This window comes from Gymnogyps californianus, chromosome 7 (genome assembly GCF_018139145.2).
Source record: "Gymnogyps californianus isolate 813 chromosome 7, ASM1813914v2, whole genome shotgun sequence".
In the NCBI taxonomy this organism is placed as follows: Eukaryota; Metazoa; Chordata; class Aves; order Accipitriformes; family Cathartidae; genus Gymnogyps; species Gymnogyps californianus.
The window spans coordinates 28,844,290-28,867,461 of record NC_059477.1 but is presented as its reverse complement, the minus strand read 5'-3'; the positions used below and the strand labels follow the sequence as shown (position 1 = coordinate 28,867,461).

At 39.1% G+C, this 23,172-nt stretch overlaps 1 protein-coding gene across 1 annotated transcript in view; it reads left to right on the top strand.

Moving 5' to 3' along the window:
- The window catches only part of CNTNAP5 (contactin associated protein family member 5), a 295,463-nt gene that overhangs the window by 234,003 nt on the left and 38,288 nt on the right, over positions 1 to 23,172 (top strand). Inside the window, exons 14-17 of the mRNA XM_050899801.1 lie at positions 4,598 to 4,754; positions 13,858 to 13,985; positions 14,160 to 14,330; positions 16,440 to 16,658. Of these exons, the coding sequence (XP_050755758.1) occupies positions 4,598 to 4,754; positions 13,858 to 13,985; positions 14,160 to 14,330; positions 16,440 to 16,658 (675 nt within the window). The remainder of the gene's footprint in view (positions 1 to 4,597; positions 4,755 to 13,857; positions 13,986 to 14,159; positions 14,331 to 16,439; positions 16,659 to 23,172) is intronic.

The window sequence follows — 23,172 nt, the reverse complement described above, 5'->3', positions numbered from 1 at the left end:
ATTTGATTTTGGAGAAAAAAATGAAGATGAAGACTGCCAAGAGAATGTTATTTCAATGCGGTATGGTTTTAGTGTTTCAACAGACAGATACAAATAAATTGACTTGCTGTGGTGGTGGAAAAGACCTTTAACTGACCTGTTTCAGCAACTTGGGTACCCCAAAAGCCTTACCTGTGTTAGGGGTATGTAATTACCAGGTCAGACTTTAGGTTTATACAGCACAGGAGTTTAACAAGGGATCCAGTTTATCTTGTTATATTTCCATCATTAGAGTTTTGTTTGTTGCAATAACAAGAAGCACCCGGGAAATCATGCAGACAAATCTTGACAGATATTTTAAATAAAAAATGCATGGCTTTGTTTTAACTCATGCTGTATAAACATAAAAGCCAATGCTAAGACTTTCTGCCTGTATAAAGGTAAACTGAGTCCACAGAAGGTGCTTGGGATTTATATACGTAGTAATTTAGTCCTAAATGCTGTTGGAATATGCTGCTTCTCCCCCTCCTCCAGCTTCTGAGTGCCTATACAAATAATTTTTGAAAAAATTCTCTGCCATTTAAAACATGAGCAAGCCTAAAACCTTTAAAAATAACTTGTATTGCTAGCAATGTCAATGCCTTTTAATACAGAAAATGAGAGAACTGTCAGTACAAGGGAGATTTAAGAGGACAGACGTTTCTTGTCAGCTGGTAGAGGGGCACCGAGTACGTGTTCAGCCATTCTTGTCACTAGAAGAGCCAGACAGGTATTGCAGGTGAATTTGATCTCGATCTGCATCTCCTTTTAAGGATCACTGGAAACAACGTCCGTGTGTCTACTAATCTCTTCACAGTCCTCAGCCTCTGTGCTTGTGAACTGTACAGTCTGTGCCAGCCTTGCTTCTGCTGAAACAGATTTCATACAGAGAACTAACAATGAACAGTTTAGTTAAGTGCATTGATAGAGCAGGTACGGGAGATCTGCTGAAGAACTGTACATCTGAAAGGAGCTTATTCTCTGTGCCTTGCTGGATGGAGAAAAACTGAGTTCTTGTCCATGTGTTTCAGTATTGTATATGCCAAGGCCTCCAAAGTCTTACTTGGCTATTCAGATACATACATGCAGTAGCTGTTGAATAGACCAATAGACCACAAAGGACCAGCCTATGGAAACAGATGGAGGGAAACATCAAGATGATCAACTGAAGATGAGACCCCCTTAGTCTTTCCTTTCAGAAGATCTGTGCCAACCCTACTTTCTGCAGCCTGTGCCTGGCAGTGTGAACGAGTAGCAGTGCTTGGTTTGACACAAAATACTGTCTGCCTGCTCAGTTCTTTTATTCAATACCACATTAAATGATGGTAAAAACAATGATGTAAATATCACAGCTGTTTTTAGAGGCTTCCAGACAGCATCATCACAGAAAGAGTTGTTGTCCTCTATAGGAAATAAAAAAATTTTGCCTTTTTTGAGGATTTCGTTATCAAAATTAAAACCTTCCAAAGGCAGTTTGAGCAGTACAGGAAGAAATAACTTGAAAGAAACTGATCTCTTTTCTTTTAGTGGTGAATTCAGTCACTTGAGTCTTGTTTGCTTTGCTTCGTTTGGGATTTTTTTTGCACATATTCTCCTTCAGAACCATAGTATGGAGTTCAAAGACAACCTTAATAAATTTATTATAGCAGATTTTTTTTCAGTTCTAAATAGAAAAAAAATGCATGGAAAATAATACTTTTATTTGTGCAGTAGGCTTTTGACTACCTTTTTTGACTAAATAATGTGTTACTAGGTACCGTGTAAGCACAGAATGAAGAATTAGTAGCACTTATTAAATGGACTTTTTAGCTTGGAAATTTTAAAGTGGAATTCTACTGACCTATGTAACCATTAGTTTATGGGGCCATGTTAACTCCTTAATTAATGTCATTGACTTACTTAGGCATGAATAGACCTAGTCGTGACATTAGAAAGGAATTTAATTAATTTTGAGGTGGTGGACGATTGATAATGCTTTAAAAGAATGTTAATACCATGATTACAGAAGTGAAGATATTGCAACAAATCTACAGGCTTAGACGAAAGCATCTTAATCAACACCTGTTGGCCAAACTTAATCTCAATGCAAGGTACCCTCCAGCTCTGCCAAGGTATAACGGTGTAAACTTTCTGGAAAGAACTCAGATTGATTGGCATTGCTAGTGAAATATTGCAGTACTTCAGCATTACAGGTATATGACATACAATATATGTTTCAGTAATTCCTAAACACTTCGCACGTTGCTGAAGTACCTTAGATTTAAGAGTTTTTGTGAATAGCTCTGTGATTTCTCATGTGTTAAAAATTAAGCACGTGGAAAAGAGTTTTGAAGAATCAGGGCATAATTTTACTTAATACTACAATTGATTTCTAAGGGACTAGTTAGGGAGAAAAATTTACTCATCTTGAGTAAAGGGTGGCAGAACTCTGCCTAATAAATAGAATTTTTGAAAAGACACTGTTTTTTTATAGTCTGTTCCCTTGGCGATCTAAGACTGTTCCTTATAACATTGAATGCTCTATTTTTTAGCACTGTATTTAATTTAGTTGTAAATGACTCAAACTGTGGTGCTTCTACCACTTCCCCAGTCTATGTCATAAATCTGAACGTGTATGTGTTTGTTTGGTATTGCTTGATAAAACAAATAACAACAGATCTGAAAAAGACATCAGAAAACTACTCATTCTTAATTCCTGTGAATGATTGTTTATTTCACTGTTATGTTTAAGTATATAATGATTTCTGCCAAAAGAATCTGACACAGGTTGAATTTGATTAATGAATACCATTATTTGCTGATGGCCTGAAGGATTTATCTTTATCTAAGTATTTTTTCCAGAATGGGCACTTTTAAAATTAGATTAAGCAGTTCTGTATAATATCTATTTCAACTCCTAGACAAATCACCCTTTTATTCAATTAACATTACTATTCCAAGCTTTACTAAGTAATTTCCCAATAATATACTATAGACCTGTTTCACTGGCTGCAGCAATCAACTTCTGCAAGAAAATCAGCTGAAAAGAAAGACAACATAAATGTGTTGACCATAATATGAGACCTAAAATGAGTGTGCACATTTTTGTAAGATGAATCCTTAGATGTTCTTGAATTGTGTTTTTCTAATGAGTACCACTGGGTATTGGTCAAACTCATCATGTCTTAATTGTTGGTATTATGAGAATGGAGTTACTCTTCCTATTTCTATTTTCCTTTTTTCATGAATTTACAGTTCAGCAGTCTAAGCTTAGAAGGAAAACAAATATGAATTAATTTTGCCAAGTGATTCTAAAACTCATTTTAATTAGTCCCTTACACTCTACAGTTAACCTTGATTGCATTTCATATTTTAGATTTTCTTGCTTTGTATAATGAAGAATACTCCCTACTAACAATGTTAGTAAAGCAGAATAAATTGATACATTTTTCTACATTAGCATTGCAGTTTATTTTTCCAAGCTCCTTTGATCAGAAAGTCTTGATATGTCAATTTTGCTAAATTTTGCCATCTACCTGTATGTGTAACTTATTACATTTCTTGATTTAAGGATTAAGAAGTCAATGAAAAAGTTATCTGAGCTGGAAGACAAAGTCAATCTTAGCAAAATGTTAATCCATGGATTTCATTACATCTGAATCTGCTTACTGTATCTGACTATTAATATTTAATGCTTGATGCATAACAGATTATGAAATTTAAACAAAACCTATCTTGGTTTATATAAATACATAGATCTTAGAGCTCCTGTAGATAGAAAATAACTTCACAGAGACAAATTAATTCCCAAGTAGGGAAATCTTTTTCCCCACTTATGTCCTACCTGAATCCTTAATCTAGGATGTTTTAATATCTTATGGAGCTTTGCATTTGCAAATTCCACCCTTGGAGAGCACATGAAAATCCCTAGTCCTGCTCCTTCAGAAACTGATACAAATTTTGGTTTTAGTTTTGAGAGGAACTGTATAAGGCCATAGTAATAGGTCAGTTTGTATATTATTTCTGGAGATTTTTGCTCTTTATATGTGAGTTGTAAGGTAAAAATTCCTGATCTAAGAACTAGAGTCTCATTCATAATGGGTAGACTCTGCAAGAGGTCCTTGGCCAATACTGGGTGGTTCAAGACAGCTGTGCAATGTGAGTCGTGGCAGGAGAATTGTTTTCAGACTCCTTCAGTGATCAGGTCTCCCTTCTAGCGTCACACAAAAACACTGGACACAGCTAGCGCAGACAGTGGTGCTGGATTCGCACGTCAAAAGTCTTTGCATCTGAAATGCGCCAAGGTTCTCTTGGGTGATTGGCACATGAGCCCTATGGGGAAAACATCTGCTCCTCAAACCAAACAGGATTACCATAGAGTTGTTGCTTTCTCAATGTGTATTCCATAAAATGGAACTTGGGCAAAGTTTATGGTTTGTTACTTCGTCTGTAGTTTACATCTTTTCTTTCAGTATTATTTAACATGTCCACCTCCATTCTCTTTTTCATTCTCAGGAGAATCCAGTTTGCTTATCAAGTTCTCTTTCTCTCTCTTTTTATCTTTTCTCTTTTTTTCCCCCTCTTTTTCCCTTTCATCCAGATGGAATGCCATTTGCTTGGTGGGTTGGCCGTGCCAATGAAAAGCATCTTTACTGGGGAGGATCTCTTCCGGGCATTCAACAGTGTGCATGTGGACTGGAAGAAAGTTGTCTGGATATGAGATATTTTTGCAACTGTGACGCAGATAGAGAAGAATGGTAATAATTTTAACATGTATAGTAGTGTCTGTGTGAGAGCTGGGGATAGGATGTATGGCAAGAAGGCTTAAATCTTTTCCAGATTCACAGCATAGGAAGCTTGAATTGCTTGAGTATGATCAAATGAGAATAAAAGTCAAACTAGAATTTGGACTTCTGATTTCATCTTAAATTTCTTATTTGAATCAAAGACAAGATATCTGGCTGAAGCAGGTTGCTGGGATGGCTTGTCTTTAAGTGATCTTTGTTGTTGAATGCCAAATCCAGTCGTTTTATTTGTTTAAAAATTTCCATTGATTCAATTAGAGCATTGCATGAATAAAGGCTCTAGGAGGTCGGTGCGTGGGTATACATCAGAGCAGAAAATTCAGGCATAGACAGCAAAATTCAGGTACAGACAACTAAAGAACAAGAAATCTATACTATCAAAAAGACTTGTTTTTTTCTTATGAAACAGTATATCTGTATGTGCCTTAACTTTCTTTTACATTGTGTCCCAACCTTTTTAAAGTCAATGGAAAGACTTCCTTTGGCTTCTGTAGGTTTTGATTCAATCTCCATAGGAAGTTTTAGACTTACAGCATGAACATTCAAAGCCTTCCTCAGGTGCGGACCTTTGTTGTGCCCTGATGCCGCATGAATTTGCGAAGGCCACCTCACAACCTTCTCCCATTCTCTGCACCTTCAGAGACTCTCCAGCAGCTGAGAGCTAGTTGGTGGACTTTCCAATTAATTCCATACTTGTGTTGGAGGGGACAGAAATGCCAGATGAGTGTTGCTGAAAGTACCATTTAAAACACTGTGAAAATACATGTGAAAACTCTGTTTCACCCCCTCTCCCTTCTGGACCACTCACTGATAGGAGCTGCTGCCCTTTCTCTAAAAAAAGATATTTTAACCTCAAGTAGTTCAGAAATTACGAATAATGGAAGTAGACAAGAAATGTCTTGCTGTAATAGGCTACTGTGTTTGAAATAGTGTCCGAATTATTCCTGTGAAACCTTCACTTAAAAGAGAATGAGTAGAAAGGAACTGTAAGGGGTCTTGAAACAAAAAAAATAATTCAGAAATGACTTGTCACTGTAAGTGTTGGGCTTTTTTGGTTGCTCGATTTCCAGCCAGTGTGATTATGCGCTTGGAGCCTTTATATCCCTGGGGTCACTATTCACTTTCAAAAATCATAGCTGTAAGGGGATTTCATTGGGAAGATCTTTATGTAAATGTTGGTTTATGAATGTGATTTGTATAGAAGGGCCTGGCTGTGCATGTTGATTTATCTTTTCTTTAATGTTTGGTTATCAGATGCACTTTGGTGAGGTTTGCACGTGAGCATCAAAAGCATCTGTTTTTGCTGGTGCTTGGCTCTTTTCATAATCCACATTTCGCTTTTCAGTGAGCTACTACTCAAGCGGAGCAGGGTGCGTTACGCTGGCAGACCATTGGGGTTGTAGTCCGAGATTGCAGGACAGTGCACCACTAGATTGTACAAACCAATGCAAGGTGAAAGCTAAATGCAGTTTTATAATGTTTCAGCTGAGTCTCCGAAGGAAATGAGACCTAAGCAAGTTATGCTGTGGGTGTTTTATCTCCATTTTTCCCCCACACCCAATGATTTTGAACAAGCAGACACATTTCAAACATCTTTAACAAAGAAGGAGAAATCTCAAAAGTATTAGAAATTACACATTCTATGAAAATTTATGCTAGGCTGAGGGGAAAAAGCCAATTAAAACCCACAAGAAGGAAGTTAAGGAAGCGTACACTTTTATTAGATTTTGGAAAACCCTCATGGGAGAGAGACGTTGGAAATCATGCTTCATTAGCTTGGCAGCTCACAGAGCTACTTGTTTCTCCTAATTTCATTATAATAACAGGATATGCATAGAAGTTTCCTCAGCTAAACAACCTACTGTTTGTTGGTTTGGGGGGTCAGGTGTTTTGTTTTGGTTTTTAATCCATTTGAAATTTGGACTTTGGTAGTATTCTAAATTGCAGGTTGCCTTTTCAAAAGCTAAAAACCCCCTGACCTTTACAAAGCGTTTCTAAACATAAGAAATTTCATGCCTCTTGAAGATTGCTTTTGTGTTTCTCTGCTAGAACACTGACCCCCTGATATATAATAAGCATTTGAATCTGAAACCTGCTGAGATCTGAACTGTGACTTTAACCTGCTATACATTATAGTGGAAGGAGCAAGACAGCAGTAGATGCATTTATTTGCCTTAGCATGAAATAAAATGGGTGCTGCAGAGTGGAAAACCAGAAAATCATTTTTGCTCCTTTCAGATAAATCAGGCTGCTCACTGCAGCTCTGAGGTAGGAACTCACCAGAATAGCTAGAGCGTCCTTCTGAAGAGGAGACAGGCTTAGGATTTTGCTTTGATTTGGTTTCCCTAGACTAAGTCTTGGGTGCAGAAGAAGCTACTAATTTCTCAGAGCAGCAAAAGAAATGGAAAACAAGAGAAAAGAGACCTGAAAAAAGTCCTGAGCCAGGTGTTTGGCAGCACACGATATGCACCTCTAGGCATGCTGACTTTTAAATGATATCTAAGCAGACACCTGAGCCAGCTGCTATCTCTGGGCTCTTACCTGACACCAGGTTAGTCCCCCTGGAGTTATGCTGGGCAGATGAGCAGGCATATAATTGGTTGCATGCTATATGGGGAAGACTTTTGTATTTTTCACCTTTCTTTTTATTGAAGCATTCTAGTGAAAAGTCTCTTTTTCCATCCAGCTCCTCACCGTACTTCCAAACTCTGCAATACGATGACAGCTAATTCTGTCACTGCAGAATAGTGGAGCATCTTCATGGTATTTGCTGAAGGATGGGAGAAGACCTCTGCTGAGGGAAGAGAGGCATAAGTTTTCACCCTGACCCAAGCAAGGGATCTGGAAAGGTGTTAAACGTGACTTGACTGTAGTTTATGCATGCCTCCAAAAAAGAGAGATTCCTGACTGTTGAAAGCTTTTGCTAGTGGGTGGGAACATTCATAGAAATCCAGTGGCTGCAAGCTGAAGCTAAATCTAGTTCAGAAAATGTTTTCTTTCTCTCTCTTCCCCTTCCCCAACACGGAGAATAGTTAACTGTTGGGACAAGTTATGTATAGATGAGATGGATTTGCTATTGTCTTTCAAAAGATAGGCCCTGTTTCAAACAGAAGGTGCATTCTTGACACAGGCGTTACTGGGGAAAGATGTTAAACTGATCTAAAGAATAAAGCATTTCTGAAATGCAGACAGGGTTGCATCATCTTAAGTCCATTCTAGAGATCCTTTGGATCCTTAAATACCTCTCCCAGATTGTCTTTCATCTCAAGCAAAATACTCTTGCCTTGGCAATGAAAGTCGTGCTGCTCACCAAACCTTTGATTTAAGTGGGAGGAACATCTTTCACACCATGGTGGTGCATGGCTGTCCTAAAGTCCATTTGTTACTTTGGTTTCTCTGTCTGGAATCCATTTTCCACTTCAAATGCAAACACTTGATTGAAGCCAGTCATCACACCAAACCTATTTCTTACTGACTGCAGTCACCTGGAAACCTTGTGAATTTGGAGAACTTTACAGCTTTTTATTTTGTACAGGAAGAGCAGCATCTCTGGAAGTCATTTTGTACAGGAAGCTCAGGCATCTCAGCAGAGTGTGGTGGACAGTGTTGATTCCAACCAGTAGTTGATTGGCCATCTTTTATTTCTGTTCTCCAGTCTTACTATTCAAATTGTAGGAGTATCCTTTTCTTTTGTCTTCCAGAACAGCCTTCTTCACTGGGGAACTAAGCCTTTGAGTCTTCCCATTTCCAAAGTAACATGCATTCACCTCTTCACCATGCCTTTGGGGTACTGCAAGCAACAAGGAAACCACAGGACATGAAAAGAAGGGGGGGGGGGAGGGGGGGGAAGGAGGGAGGATACTACTATTATCATACCCACTTTGGCTCCCAGAGATATATTGAGTATATCCAGCTATCCATCTATGTTCGAGGAGGAGCAAAGCCACGTGGAAGTGAATGAAGCCCTCTTTGGACGAGCTATATTTGTGCAAAGCTGTGCCAGAGCCAGAATGCTAAAACTGGAAGGGCTGAGGAGAGCAGGGCAGAGAAACCCAGCTGCTGACGAGCCCAGATATGACAGGTTTTGTTTGCTCAGCCACTATCCCGCACTGAATCCGTTCCCCCAGAAGCAGCGCAGGCAACTCTGCAGAGCCGGTGAGCTCATAAATAAACCCTGCCGGAGGTGACCTTACCTGTATAGAGCTGTCGTGGATATCTGCCTTCATGACTGCATTTGTCAACTAACTAGAAAAGCTGCCTGCAGAGAGCTGACTGTAGCAAGCCCCTGAGGTGTCAGGAATCAGTTCATTACTATCATTACCAAACTCTTTCTCTGTACCTCTTCTCTAATTCAGCAAAATATAGCCACTACATCTTGCCTTCAACTATTAGGTATGTCCCCTTCTGCTGCTGTTTTTTTCTTTATCGTGACTCTACGATATTGTACCCAGTAAAGCATTTTTGGATGCAGCTGGTGGGTAAGATAGCAATTATAATGTATTCCTTTGGTTTATTAATAATATGTCCTGCACAGGGCTCACAACTTTTTCTGATGGAAGCCTGTTTCACTGGCCCATTCCTCATGTGGTTCATTGACATCTGCTGATGATAGTATTCTTTTCCCCCAATGTACTGTATTCATGAAAATCTGTACTGAATATCTGAGCTACTGAGGCTCAGACCCCACCAGAGTTTTCACTAATGTACAAGAAGAAAACGTACCAATAGGGGATCATATGAGAAGAAATTATATTTAATGGCACCACTGCTCTACCATCTGTTAGAAAAAATATGGAAACAGCTACCTAGAGATTACCAATTTATGATGGCTTACACTGTTAGGATACCATAGAGTGAGATTTTTTTGAGCATGCTTTTATTAGTAGCCAAGAAGAAGAAAAATAGTCTCATGATGTTACCATCAAAATAGTTATTTGTCATTTACAGGTAAGACTACCTGTGCTACATCTTAAAGTATCCAGTTGCTGCACTATCACCTTTAGCATTGGTGCACTTGCAGCGAATTTTTTTCCTTCTTTTTTTCCTTCGCCCCCCTCCCCTCATACATAGAGCATTTGTTTGATGTGTAACATGCCTCATAGCTTATTGAGGAAGTCCTTTGGGTAGATACAGACATTAATCTTCAGACATGGATAAATAGATGAAATTCAACTGTATTTAATACCCATAACTAAAAATATTCCAGTGATTTAATTTAAAGAGCATTATTGGATTTGGTTTGGTTTGGTTTTGCTTGCGGGAAGTACAAATTGATACTACCCTTTATGCAAAGAGCTCAGAGAAACATCTGTTCGTTGAGGGTGCTTTCCACCCTCTGAAATTTTCATCTGAATTTGTGCGGAACTGAGTGCCAAGTCAGGTAAGCAGAAGGTCTGCTTCCCAAGTTTATTAATTTATTTGTACCATTTTCTGTGTACAGGTCTCCTTTCAGGAGGGGGATAAAACATGCTTTGATTTTTGTGAAATCAGGACTTAACTTACAGTCCTGGCCAAGGAGCATCACCCCCCAGGACCCTCCTGCAGGCAGGACTCACCCATAGTTCTCAATACTCAGACATGGGTCATGGCATGATACAAAAGGCATGCTCGGTGGAAGTGGTCACAGAGTGCTATGTGAAACGCACTAAGAGAAATAAAGTAGTGGTTTTGGCTAACCTGAGAAGCAGCTGTGGAAACCCAAATATAATCTGGTTTTAATTGTATGTGAACTGCTAAATTAAAATACATATAAGTAAAAACTAGCTCTGGGAACAAATACAAAAATAATTAATCTAACAAGGTTTTATTTTTGTTTAAGAGACAAAATCATGTATGTGCACATCATAGTGCAGATGCTTTCTATCAGAAAATAGCACTTTTTATTTGAAAACTGTATTACCTTAAAAATGATTCCCAGGCCCCCTCCAGGAAAAATTCCAAACGTTTTGTCCAAACCCTGGGATATTTGTATCTTGTAGTACCACAGCAGCGCCTCCAGGAAATTATTGTACAGGTACACGAAGCTCTCTTGCTCCTCTCTGAGGCATAATACACTATATTTGAGGAGCTGCCATGGTGTACCACGTAAAGAGAAGAGGAATCGTGGTGCTTTGTAAGAAATGGAGTCTGAAATAAGTTCAACTTAAAGAATACCAGGAATTTAAGATACTCAAATTTTAGCTCCCATGAGGGCCTGCATAGTGTCTTCAAATCTCTTTTCTGCTTTTCTTAGCTGAAACATCTTAGGTGTTGACTTTTCACCAAAAATTTTATTTCCCACCATGAAATAATAATAACTGCAACAATAGGTATGTTGTTCCTGTCATTAACACATTCTCTGAAAGGCAGAATGTTTTTCTGATTGATAGGTTTTATTTCAGTGTCTGCATGTATGAGAATACGTATCTTTACACAAGTCGTTTTTTCCATGTGTGAGAGAATAAAATACATAAAATGTGCTGTTTGAGCTTCAAGAGAAACTTGATTGAGTTTTCAAGGCATTAACATAAAAGTGAAGATTTTTATTAGCTCTAGAATATTTTTCTTTCTCACAGTTGAGATATGCTACTAAAGTTCTCTGCGACAGTGGCATATAACTAGTAAAAACTCAGAGTCATAAAATTCGATATAAAAGAACTTCATGCAATATAACAGAATATCTAATAAGCAATGCAGTTTTCAGAGATGTGGAATAGATATCTTTAAAATGTCACCATTTCATTTTTTTTGTAGATATCTTCAGTGGTAGCTGTAGGAAGATACTGATTTTTATTTTAATGCTGATCATAGCTAGTCAAAAGACTGCACTATTTTTTGAATGAAAATAAATTTGCAGGAAACCTCCCTAAATATTTTGTGATTTTTTTTATTTTATTTTATTTTAAAAAAGTAAATGCCAGCTTAGTTATTCATGTGTATATTGCATATTTTATGTCCTCTTTCTGTGCATCTTTCTGCCTTTCATTCATTCTGCCTACTCTTCTTCCTCCCACCCACTGAAACAGCTTATTTATCTTCCTAAGAAATACTCAAATAGTTCAGCTTTTGTTACAACTGTTTTATAATCTGTTGAGAGCATTTACACTAACTTTCAAAGATTGATACAATAAGCTATATGAGTATGCTGCTGAGAGACTTCCGTGAAGAGATTTGAAGACCATGTACTTTTGATTCATACATGGTATTTTTCCTTCTGAGTCTGTATTGAAAGCATCACTCTGCCTCGTGCCTGGGAGTTTCATCTTGCTGCACTTTGTCTGTAATTATCTGCATGTCAGACACTCACTGAAGCAAGAAAAAAATGTTAGGGTCGGAGAGGGTACCTCTCCTTTTCCCCTTGGAATTATGAGACAATTAACTGTGCTGCATGCAATTAGAAACAATGAAAAATAAATGAAATGTATGCAGCCTTTATCAAAAAGATCAAAATACCCCTTCTATTTTTTCTAACATTAATCAGAGTAGAGCACTTAGCCAAGCAAACATCCGAAGTTGTGTCAGCACAGCTGCAGCGTTCATCCTGATTATTATTTCTTTGCTGAAGTCCTGTGTCCCTTCCCACAGCTGGAACTATAATGAGAGGTATGTTTGTGGAACGTGGCATTACGAGCAGCATATAGGTAGTCTGGGATCCTGCCTGGGATGTCAGACTCTTTGGCAGTGGTATCACTCTTTGAGTGATACCTGTTTCTTGAGGCTTTGTGTCATACCTGCCTGAAAGAGCAGTGGGTGTAAATTTGGGATTATTGGCATTTTCGATCCGGTCGTTGTTGCCATCCCCACGTGCAGCACATAGTCTTTCACCTCTGAGCAGCCAGGTGAGTCGAGACCAGACCCTGCATGCAGATTGCTGGGCCATGTGGAGGTAGGGATCCTTTTCTCCAAAACTATTGAGATTCGGCTCCAGGAAGGATGCTCTGCCAGGCTTATGTGCCCAGATGCACAGCAGACCTCAACCCCGAGAAAAAAAGCGAGGAGAAGAAAAAACTCATCACTGTGGAGATAAGATACGGTAGCATTTGCCTCTCTGTAATCAATCGATACAGAAATACCTTGCAAGGGCAGTTTGGCTCTGGTAAGGTCAGGGTTGAATGCCTGAGGGACTCAGTTCGGTTCATGAAGTACAGTGGGATGAATGCACATCTGTATACCCTGCCAGAGTCAAAGCCACTGAATCGGCTTAGGGACCAGAGGGCTGCCATGAAACACCATGCTGCATTTTGAGGACAACAATTTGCCCAGCACACTCAGAGTACAAACAAAGAAATGATCCTTTAGGAATCTCTCTTTCTTTTCTCTTCCTTTCTAGCAGCTGTGTGTAAGTTAGTCACAGCTGAAGAATAAGCCCAGCTGATATAAACAAGAGGCTGTAGTTTGACAATGCAGTAAATCAGCCTTCAGTATTTCAGTTGCTGAACCACAGTTTCCACAAGCACGTAATGCAAAGGGCTCATTCAGTCCAAACTCGCTCTGCCAATTCAACCGTCTTTGCAGTGTGCTGAGTCAGTTGTGTACCAGCCATCTTGAAGTGGGATCAGGTGGTGTCTGGCTGCCCAGTGCTAACAGCATGCTGGACCAGGTATCGTGCGTCCTCTTCCTGCTTGGATAAAGCATAAAGCCAGCATAAATGCTGTTATCTGTCTCCAGCTAACTTAACAGAAATGCAAACTTGGACTTATACCTGATCCACATCAAATTCATCCTCCTGAGAAAACCCAGTAGAGCCCAGTTTACATTAATGCCCATTGGGCAGAATGGCAGCACTCTGCCTCGGCTTCACATTCTGCACAGCTGAAACACAGTTACGGTCCATACCAGACAGTATCATCTATACAAATACAGTGTCTTCAGTGGTCAGTATTATGTATGAGCATAGAGCATACATGTGCACGTATGTATCTTAAGCAGTGTGTACCGGTCACAATTCTTCTAGGTAATTCTGCAAAAGACCTTTCATCTTTAAGTAAGCATCTTTCAAATACTGCCTTGCATAAGGAATGCTGGGGGTTTTGTCTGTGGTTAATCTGTCTCTTTCTGTTTGTTTATTATAATCCAGGACAAATGATACCGGCCTCCTTGCTTTCAAAGACCATTTGCCTGTAACTCAGATAGTGATCACTGACACAAACAGATCAAATTCTGAGGCTGCTTGGAAAATCGGCCCTTTGCGTTGCTATGGAGACAGTGAGTACTAGCTCTTCTCAATTTCCATAGGTACAGAATGTTCCCTCTTTCTTTCTGTTTTGTTTTGTTTTTTTATAAAAAAACCATTTATCTGATGAAAGGTGGCTTTCCACGTGCAGCTCGCAGCTGCTGTCCTCTGCCAATTAACTATAGAGAAGGGGGTTGTGTTTGCAGGGCAGTTCTGGAACGCCGCTTCCTTCAACACGGAGGCCTCCTACCTGCACTTCCCCACCTTCCACGCCGAGGTCAGCGCAGACATCTCCTTCTTCTTCAAAACTACTGCCGTCTCTGGGGTATTCTTGGAAAACCTTGGGATTAAAGACTTCATACGGGTTGAAATAAGCTGTAAGTTTCACCATGAAGAAATCTTGGTGTGTTTGCCCAATTTGACAGGTGCAGGGAAGTGGGAAGGATATATTTTCTTCTGTGTTGAGATGGTTGGAGGTGCCTAAAGAGTATAAGATGGAGACATAAAGAGTCATTAATCTAGACTTATCTACCTCTCCTGTCAGAGTTTCCCTGTATAGCCTTGGTCATTACACTTAATCTTGTTATGGCTAGGTTTATCTTTCTTAAACAAACAGGTGACTGAATTTACTTTTTCAACACTGATATTAATTTTTTTTTTCTCTTTAGAGAAAAAGCTACTGGTTAGATGTACTTGTAGACTGTAATTTTAGATGAAAGATGAAAAATTTAATACAACCACTCTGATGGTTATTTTTATTTCTGTATCAGCAACATACCCAGTCTGATGCAGCCCTAGTGTTTCAGAGGAACTCAGTGCGTATGGTACAGCTACGAGGTGAGAGTCTATGAAGGACAGGATGCTAATGCAAGATAAGTCAGTCACAGTTGTAATGGGCCTTGAATACTTCAAAATCTAGTAAGTGACTGCAGTGTAACTGCTACTCAGTATATAAAGGAGAGTAGCAGGGAACTTAATTAGTGAGGTTTTGCCTCACTCCTGTTCTGATGACTTCAAATAATTATTAGTGGCAAAAGAGTAGTGTGGCTTTGACATGAAATATGACTTCTGTATTCCAAATTCTGTCAAGCTTAGGAAAAACAAACTGAGTGCTATGCATTTTATAATATGCTTATAATAACCCCAACATAAAATTTAATAAAACAGGGCCCCAAGGCCCTTCGATTCATTAAACCAATGGTAAATGCCATGGTGCATTATCACAAGGTAATGAGGTATGATTTACTGTTAATTGCACATCGAAGTCCAATTTGGTTGTACTTCAGTGTACTGCATTTCATTCTCAGGGATACAGAAGTAAAAATGGCATTTTGATATCAAATATAACAAATACTGTAAACTACTAAGAGGATTGTTTAGTGAAAGCTTTTGTATGTGTGTTAAATTCATGCTCCTAGAAAAATGAGTTATTTAAAAGTTTGGGGAAAGTCTTGTCTTTTAAACTTAGGCTTCTCATTAGTAGTTTGGTGTTGTGTTTCTTGCTGCCAGATGGAATTTGCAGCCTAAAGGCCTTGTATCAAGGAAGCTCCACAGACCAGCTGCTTCGAAGGGAAACAGCCTTTTAGCAGATGCAGGGGCTCAGAATAGATCTTTGCCATCCCTATGGAGTGTCTCCTATCTTAACTATCTAAGAAGCAGCTTCCAAAACCAGACCTATCCACTTTGTTGGGCTTGAAATAACAGGGTTTTATGAATTTTCAATCCACAACCTTCTGGTTGTGTCGTCTGTGGACCTGGTTCTTGGTCTTGCTGGTGTATTTAGCGTTTTAGGAAGAGGAAAAATAATCAGTAGCAAGAATGTTAAAAAGTTCTGGCCCCTTTCAGGCTTCCAGCAGAGCAAGATAGACTCCTTTATATGGCTGTTGTTTTTCAATTATCATCCTGTTTCTAGGAGCCTTACTATCTCTGGACACGTGTTACATATGCTTCTTTAGTTTAGAATCACCAATGAACTAGTTTTGCTCATCTGTTTTTCCTTGCTTCTTGGGTCAGGCTTATTCAGGCAAACGGATGCTTGTAGGATTATCTCCTACCATATGCAGCCAAATTCTATAATTGTTAAGTACATGCATTTTGAAAGCTTTAGTCAGAAAGAGCTCCTTCATCCTTTCTCCCATCTTAGCATTATTTGTCCAAAATCTTTTGCTGCCATTGTGTGACTTTTGTACAGCATTTGGCACTTTTACTTCAAAAAGAGAACTACTATTTCTAGAGCACTGTAATTGTTATAGCAAAAAAAGATGCGTACCCACAGCCAAGCATAATCACAGCAGAGATCAAACAGTGAGGCTGCAGGCTTAGATTTATGTATAAGCTGCTGTGTAGGAGATGGGAGGTAAATGATGCTGTACTATTTGCTGACATAAAAGTTAATGGACCCTATATTTATGTAAGATTTCTTGATTTCAAAACCACAATTTAATTCAGACCTTCACTGCCTCTTCACATCTGTTTATCTATTCCAGCCCCCAAAGAGATCACCTTCTCCATAGATGTCGGGAATGGCCCCACAGAAGCCACCGTGCAGTCTCCCACACCCCTGAATGACAACCAGTGGCACTACGTCCGAGCAGAGAGGAACCTCAAGCAAACCTCTCTGCAGGTGGACAGCCTCCCCAAGAAGGTCCTGGAGGCACCTGCTGAGGGGCACTTCCGCTTGCAGCTCAACAGCCAATTATTTGTAGGTAGGGACCATTTAAGGGTTGTGTACAATATGATATGTACAATATTTCTGTGTCCATACATCGGTAATGCTATTGTTTCACCGTTGAGCTTGCATATGGTGACCTAATTCTGCTTTCTCTTCTTCCACTCCTGCATAGGCAACATAAAGTAAACCCGAACTACTGCCTTTACACTCAAAGCACTAACCATAGTTTAACCATACTATATTAGATGGTATTTTTGGGGTCTAAGATTGCTCGAAACATATTTATTGTCAAAGAATTCATGATATTTCTTCTGGTGCAGCACAGGCTGTGTAATTTGCTGTAGGAAATGTGATCTCTCTTTTTAAATGCAATGTAAAAGGCACAAATTCGTCATGTAAGTTTCTGGGGCAAAGCCTGATGACAGTATGGTCTTAAAGTCTGTTCCTTCAAGCATGCCTGCCAAAACCCTTATTTGGCCATAGAGTGCATGTGTGAGAGAACTATGAACACAGTCAAAGCAAATACAGTTATTTTAACTGAAGGTGATCTTTCGGGGGCGGGGGGGGGGGGGGAATCTCTGTGTGCATATAGTTTGTTTCCTTATCTCCCTTGCAAATGAAACCTAGATTGGGACCAGCTTGTATTTGATAATATAATCAGGGATTACAAAGGGACTTCTCCCTTTTCTATATTCAAACACTGTCTTTCTGAGTAATCCGCTCAGTGATGGAGTGGGTTGTAGCCTGCTTCTTATTCAGGGCCACTCAGGTAACTACTGATTCTTTCCTTAAAATAGATTCTCTTACTTAGCTGAAATGCTATAGCAAATCTCAATCTGTCAATTCATTTTAATAAAGTTTACCCGTGTATCCATATCCTTTGATTTAAGAGATTTTGGGGTATTTATTTGAGCTTTTTATAGTGTATGTGTGCAGTAATTACTGGGCTCTGAGCATAAGGAATGAATCTGTTAATAAACAGATATGGCTGCATCCATGGCCAGGAGTCCTTCCCACATAGCTGTTGATTTATACCTAAAATGATCTCTGATAGACTCAGCCGGAGGAAAGTTCATTGAAGAACTCACAGAAGGGAGGCTTAAGACTGTCACAGTGCAAGGTTTCTGTTTTCTGGTATGAAGCATGCTGCTAATCACTGTTTCTCAAATGCTAAGATGATCCTAAGAACATGTTCTGCGAGAGGCCAGGCCTGAACGCCGTAGCGTTGGGCTGCTAGACACCTTAGAAACATCAGAGAACTTGAGCCAAGCTACTGTTTCCAGTTAGAAAACTTAGAGAATTTAATGACTGGATAGACTTTTGCACATTTTTGGTTGTGTCTTTTTAAAAGAGTAAAAATGAAGGATTTATCCTAAGTCATCTATCAGATATGTCATATATATCAACTGCTTACCATCTCACATCTGAAAAGCAATATCTGCCTATAAGCTTGCTTCTCTGCCTCAGCAAAATAAACAGGTTACCTGAACGAACTTCATGGTGGTTTTAATGTGACATAATCGATGAATTGCATCATGGAAATCCGTGGTCGTTAAGGACCTCAACAGAGAAATGTGCCAACAGGAACCCACGTCAGCAAAGGCAAATGCAAACCCCACACCAGGGGCAGAATAGCATCATGCATCTGTACAAGCTGGGGATTGAGTGGATGGGTAGCAGCTGTGCAGAAAAGGTCCCATTGGTTTTGGTGGAGAAGTGAATCTGTACCTCCTCTGAATGTAGCTGTGCTTTGAGGAACAGGTTAGACCAGTTGATCTCCAGCAGTGACTTTCAACCTAAATTTTTCTCTGATTGTACTTAATATTTAAACTCTAGGACATAGTCACTTTATCTCAGCCAAGAGGTGAAAAGTTCTCACTGTGCAGTAAGTCAATTGCATTCAGTTGTCCATCCACACTTCTACTGAACCCTGAACAAAAGGGACAGAAAATCTAATGTTTTTAGGAGTGCTTTTTTGGCCCTAAGTTCTACCATATTGAAGGCCAAAACTGTCCGTGACTTCGTGAGTTTTCCTGAGAGCAGTCAGAAGAGATGGAAACCTGGGCAGCCTCCTGATTCTGGCAGTTTGTCCCCAGGTGCTCCAGGGAAAGGTGGCAGAAGTCCAACAATACACAGATGTGGCATAATTTGTCTCTACTGAAGGTCTCATTCCAATCTCTAATAGGAAGCAACTGATTTAATACCTCAACCATGCGGAGTGAATTTTATCCCATCTGAAAAATAAATGCATAAACAACATTGTAAAAAGGAAAGAAGCAGCAGCGCATATTACTTCGTACTTCCCCTATAATCCACAACATATTTGTTTCTGCAGCTTTCTGCATACTGACAGTGATTAAGGGGTTTCCACAGTTAGTATGCACATTCTTAATTAATAATCTATATAACTGATATGATTTGCTATTTTAAAAAAGTCCCAAATATTTTTTTGACTGAATCTCCCTATTTCATTCCATTTAAACATGGAACTTTGTTTCCACACTGGAGGTAGCTAGTCATTAAGATATAACCTTTTTTTTTTCTTGATTCTTCTCCAGAATCAATTCAAATATTTTGTAAATCTCATAAATAAGACTCAATGTCAAAATTTAATTTAGTTTATTTATCTTCTGGAACGATTTATTGATCCTTTGGGATGAAGGAACTATATTAGTATCATGTAGCATTATGATGATGATCGAATGGAGATCCACTGTAGCTTTCAAACTACGATTATTTTCCTGTTGCTTCACAGACATCAGCCTATATGCTGTATATGTGAGGAGGCTTTGTGTCTTTTCCTTTTAGGGAGTTATATACAGTAGATCACACATATAAAGTAACTTTGGACATTTGTAAAATTTTACTACAGGGGCAGTTGGCATATAACGTAATTTTAAAGGAGTTGTGCTAATTTGGACCAATTAATTCCTTGTCAACTGTTTCTGCCTGTTTTATGAATGAGTTATTTACTTCTGTTTTGGACAGATTTTTCCTTCTTAACCCAAAACCCAGATATATTTGGGACTGTATGTAATAGAATAATATAGCTCTTGGGTTTTTATGTTAGTTTGTTGGGTTTTTTTAAAAGTTGGCCTATCAGACTTTTTACTTTCTATGATTTATAGTAAAGAAAGTTGAACAGAAGCCTTCTCCAGCAATGTTACCAAAACAGTAGCTGTAGGTAGTTGTGGAGCTGTGCTTCATTTACTTCTGATCCGGCGATACTGACATGTTGTGAGGAAGTTAATCAGCCTTTAAATACTTCGTAAGGATGGGAGTTAAGAAGGCCTGACTTTCCTTGGAAGTTTATCTTCAGATTGACTGACTTAGGTATTTTAGGAGATTTAGGCTTTTACTGAAGATTTTCCAATGACTAAGCACAGAAAAGGATTTCTTTTATGTGTGTAGGTTCTTTTATGTCCAGTAAGGGATGAATTCACACTTCCGTCTTCCTGAGAGGAGACCTTGATGCTGTTTCTCTCTTATTTACCCTGCTACCAGTTTTCTTGAAATATGGGAGAACATAATATTCTCCCTGTTAAATTTGGGCAAGGAATTAAAAAAGACTGAATTCAGAGATAAAAATATACCACGTGTGAGCAAACATTCTCTTCCATAAGAAACCAAACCAAAAAAACCCAAATCACAACTGTCTAGTCCTTTTAGATGGAGAAAACACTCATTGTGAACTAATGCAAAGCTGTGTCCTGAAGGCTGTGAAAAATATGAACTTGAGTTGTCTCAGAGGGATACTAACTGATATATAATGACAGTGAGTTCAGTGTTTGGATGTCATGGTTGCTTATTCCAGCAGAGAAATCCAGATGTTCAGAGACTACAGCAGAACCTGGGAGTCTCACCATGACTTACATTGTCCCTATGCTAATTTTGAGTTGTGCATGTTCTTGAACTTAAGCCTGTCTGGGTCATTGCTAGGGTAAAAATCAATTTTCAACTTGCTCTGTGTACTTAGGTGTAACCATGGGTGTGTTTAATGTTCTTAAACTGCATTTCTGTGGAGTATCTCTGAATGTTAGGCATGTCTTACTGGGCTTGAACTCACATTACATCACTTGGATTAACAGTACTATCTGTGAGAAAGCTTCTTCACTCACTTCTGGCCTTGATAAGCATAAAATAGCCGTAATTCGTTATCTGCACACTAATGCACCCCAAAATACTTCCATTTTGGAGCTGGTACAACATCGCAGACAGAGAAGTTCACACAAGTTTTGCATATCCTGGAAAGATGCACTCATGTAGTGATTTCTGTTTACCCCAAAGTCTCTTTTATACATCAATACTGTATAAAAAGAATTGATAGAGCTGAGAATCAGATCCTTCTTCCCATATGCTTATACTATTCATTGTATTCACAGAAATGCTGGAATTTGGGTGTCATTTCTTTCCATACCACCAGAACCTAAGCATTTGCTCTGGCCAGCACGCCACATAGCATGTGTAAGAAATTGTCATTGCCTGATGTTCCCAGGATTCCACTGCAGTGATGATTTCTTACACATGCTGTTCAAAATAAACCATAGAAAATGGCTACCTTACTGGATCTACCTGGAGATAAAACCAAAAGGAGGGGAGACAAAATGGAGGTGTTCAAATCTAATCCCTCTCCTTTTATCTCCTCATCCATAGCAACACAATGTGACAGGATTTGAATTTGCAATTCTTGTTTTATTCCATCACTTCCTATAAATGTCTGGCTGTATCCAATGATGGTTTCTCTCTGTTATGGAGAAACAGTTCTGCATAGTCAATAAGAGACGAAAGTGTAGATTAAGTAATGTATGTATAATTGACTCACAGGGCACTTATGTATTTATCTATGTAGTACCAGAAAGAGTTTTTCAACGGCTACACTTGTTGCAATAACTTAGACAGAAAGTCTGCTTAGGGCCAACAGTAGCACACATGGAGTATGTGGCAGGCTTCTGAGATAGCTTTTGTTGTGTGCAAAGTGGAAGGGAGAAATGACTTTTCATTGCCAGTACACTCAAAATCAAACAAGCTTGGATTTTAAAGCAGCCTAAGGGAGTTAGAAAACCATTTCTCACTTTCTTTTAGTGGGTCTTGGGTATCTAACTGCTTTAGGATGCTTTATAATCCTCAGTCACAGCATGGATATCCTTGCACCTGGCTATGTTTCTTCTGTTAATTTAAAAAAATTACAGTAGAAGGAGCAAACCCGAAACAAATGTACAGGCTAGATAATATCAACTGCACCAAACTGCCCAGCAACAGGCCAATTTGACACATTACTTGCTCTGAAGAGACAGGCAAAAATCATTCCTTTCAATGGACAGTTGCTTTCAGCATTCAAAATGAGTGACATCCTTTTGGATAGTGCAGCTGTCTCCTGGTATATCCCTGTGGTCCTGGAGGAGGTGTGTCATCATCTCCTCTCATGGTGTAGTCTGAGATGAAATTCTGTCTTATCTAGTGGAGACGGCATGACCATAACACTCCAGTATGGGGAGGGAGGAGAAAGACATTCCTCGCAGACCTCTCTGAGAACAGAATTTGCACTCAGACATCAGAGAAGCAAAATACAAATCATAAGAAGTTAATTTGATGCATAAAGCCTTGATCAGAAGTTTTTGTGCTATTCATTTGGTATGTTAAGGAGACCAGCAAAGTTAAGTGCTTGGGTTCCTGGTTTTGTCTTGGGAGCAAGGGAGCGAGGAGTCCTTAGGTGAATCTCCTCTGTCTGTTGTAGACAGCGCAAAAGCAACATATCCCAGAGAGAGTCAACATCTGAGAAACTTTCTTGGAAGACAGAGAAAAGAAAGGAGAGAAAAAGAAGGGGCATACTTTGTTTACTGTTGTTATTTTTAAAGGAATCTGTAGACACTTTGGGATATTTTGGAGCCCAGGAGGAGGAATTAATGGTTAACTCCCTGTGTGCCCTGACTGCTTTGTACAACTTTCAGTTTGAGACTAACAAGTGTGACTTGGATGTCTTCTGAGGAATATCATAGCAAGTTCTCCTACTCCTGAGTAATAGTAATTATGATTTTTATACTCCCATGCCCTTTCCTTTTCTTTGTATCAGTTACATAAAGCAAGAATGCTCCTAATTATTATTCACGCTGCTTCAGCCTCCCTAATCCAGTTCTTACCAACAAAAAGTCATTTGCTTTTTAAAGCAAATCCTCATTTGTTGACAGAATGTTAATTATTTAGCCAATTGTGTCACCAAGCTACACTATGAGTGCTCAGTTGTGAGCTTCTTGCCCCCTCTGCTCAGACTTTCTCTTCCTTGCCCCAAGGCTTCTCAGTAAAATTCAGCTGCATAAATACCTTGCTGAAAACAGCGTGGCTCATTTAACTGTCACCTCCACTCAGCAAAGAACACCCTTAACCTTGGTGTTTATGGTCCTGAGGCTTATCCTAGAATCTGTTTTCCTGAACAAAACATTTAGGTCGCATCCATTAAATTGTCCAGTCCAACAGGCCTATTAGAGCAGGAAGAATCTGCAAAGCCTAATTTGGGGAAGAGTTTTGTTTGTTTGTTTTCAGTTTTTCTCTGC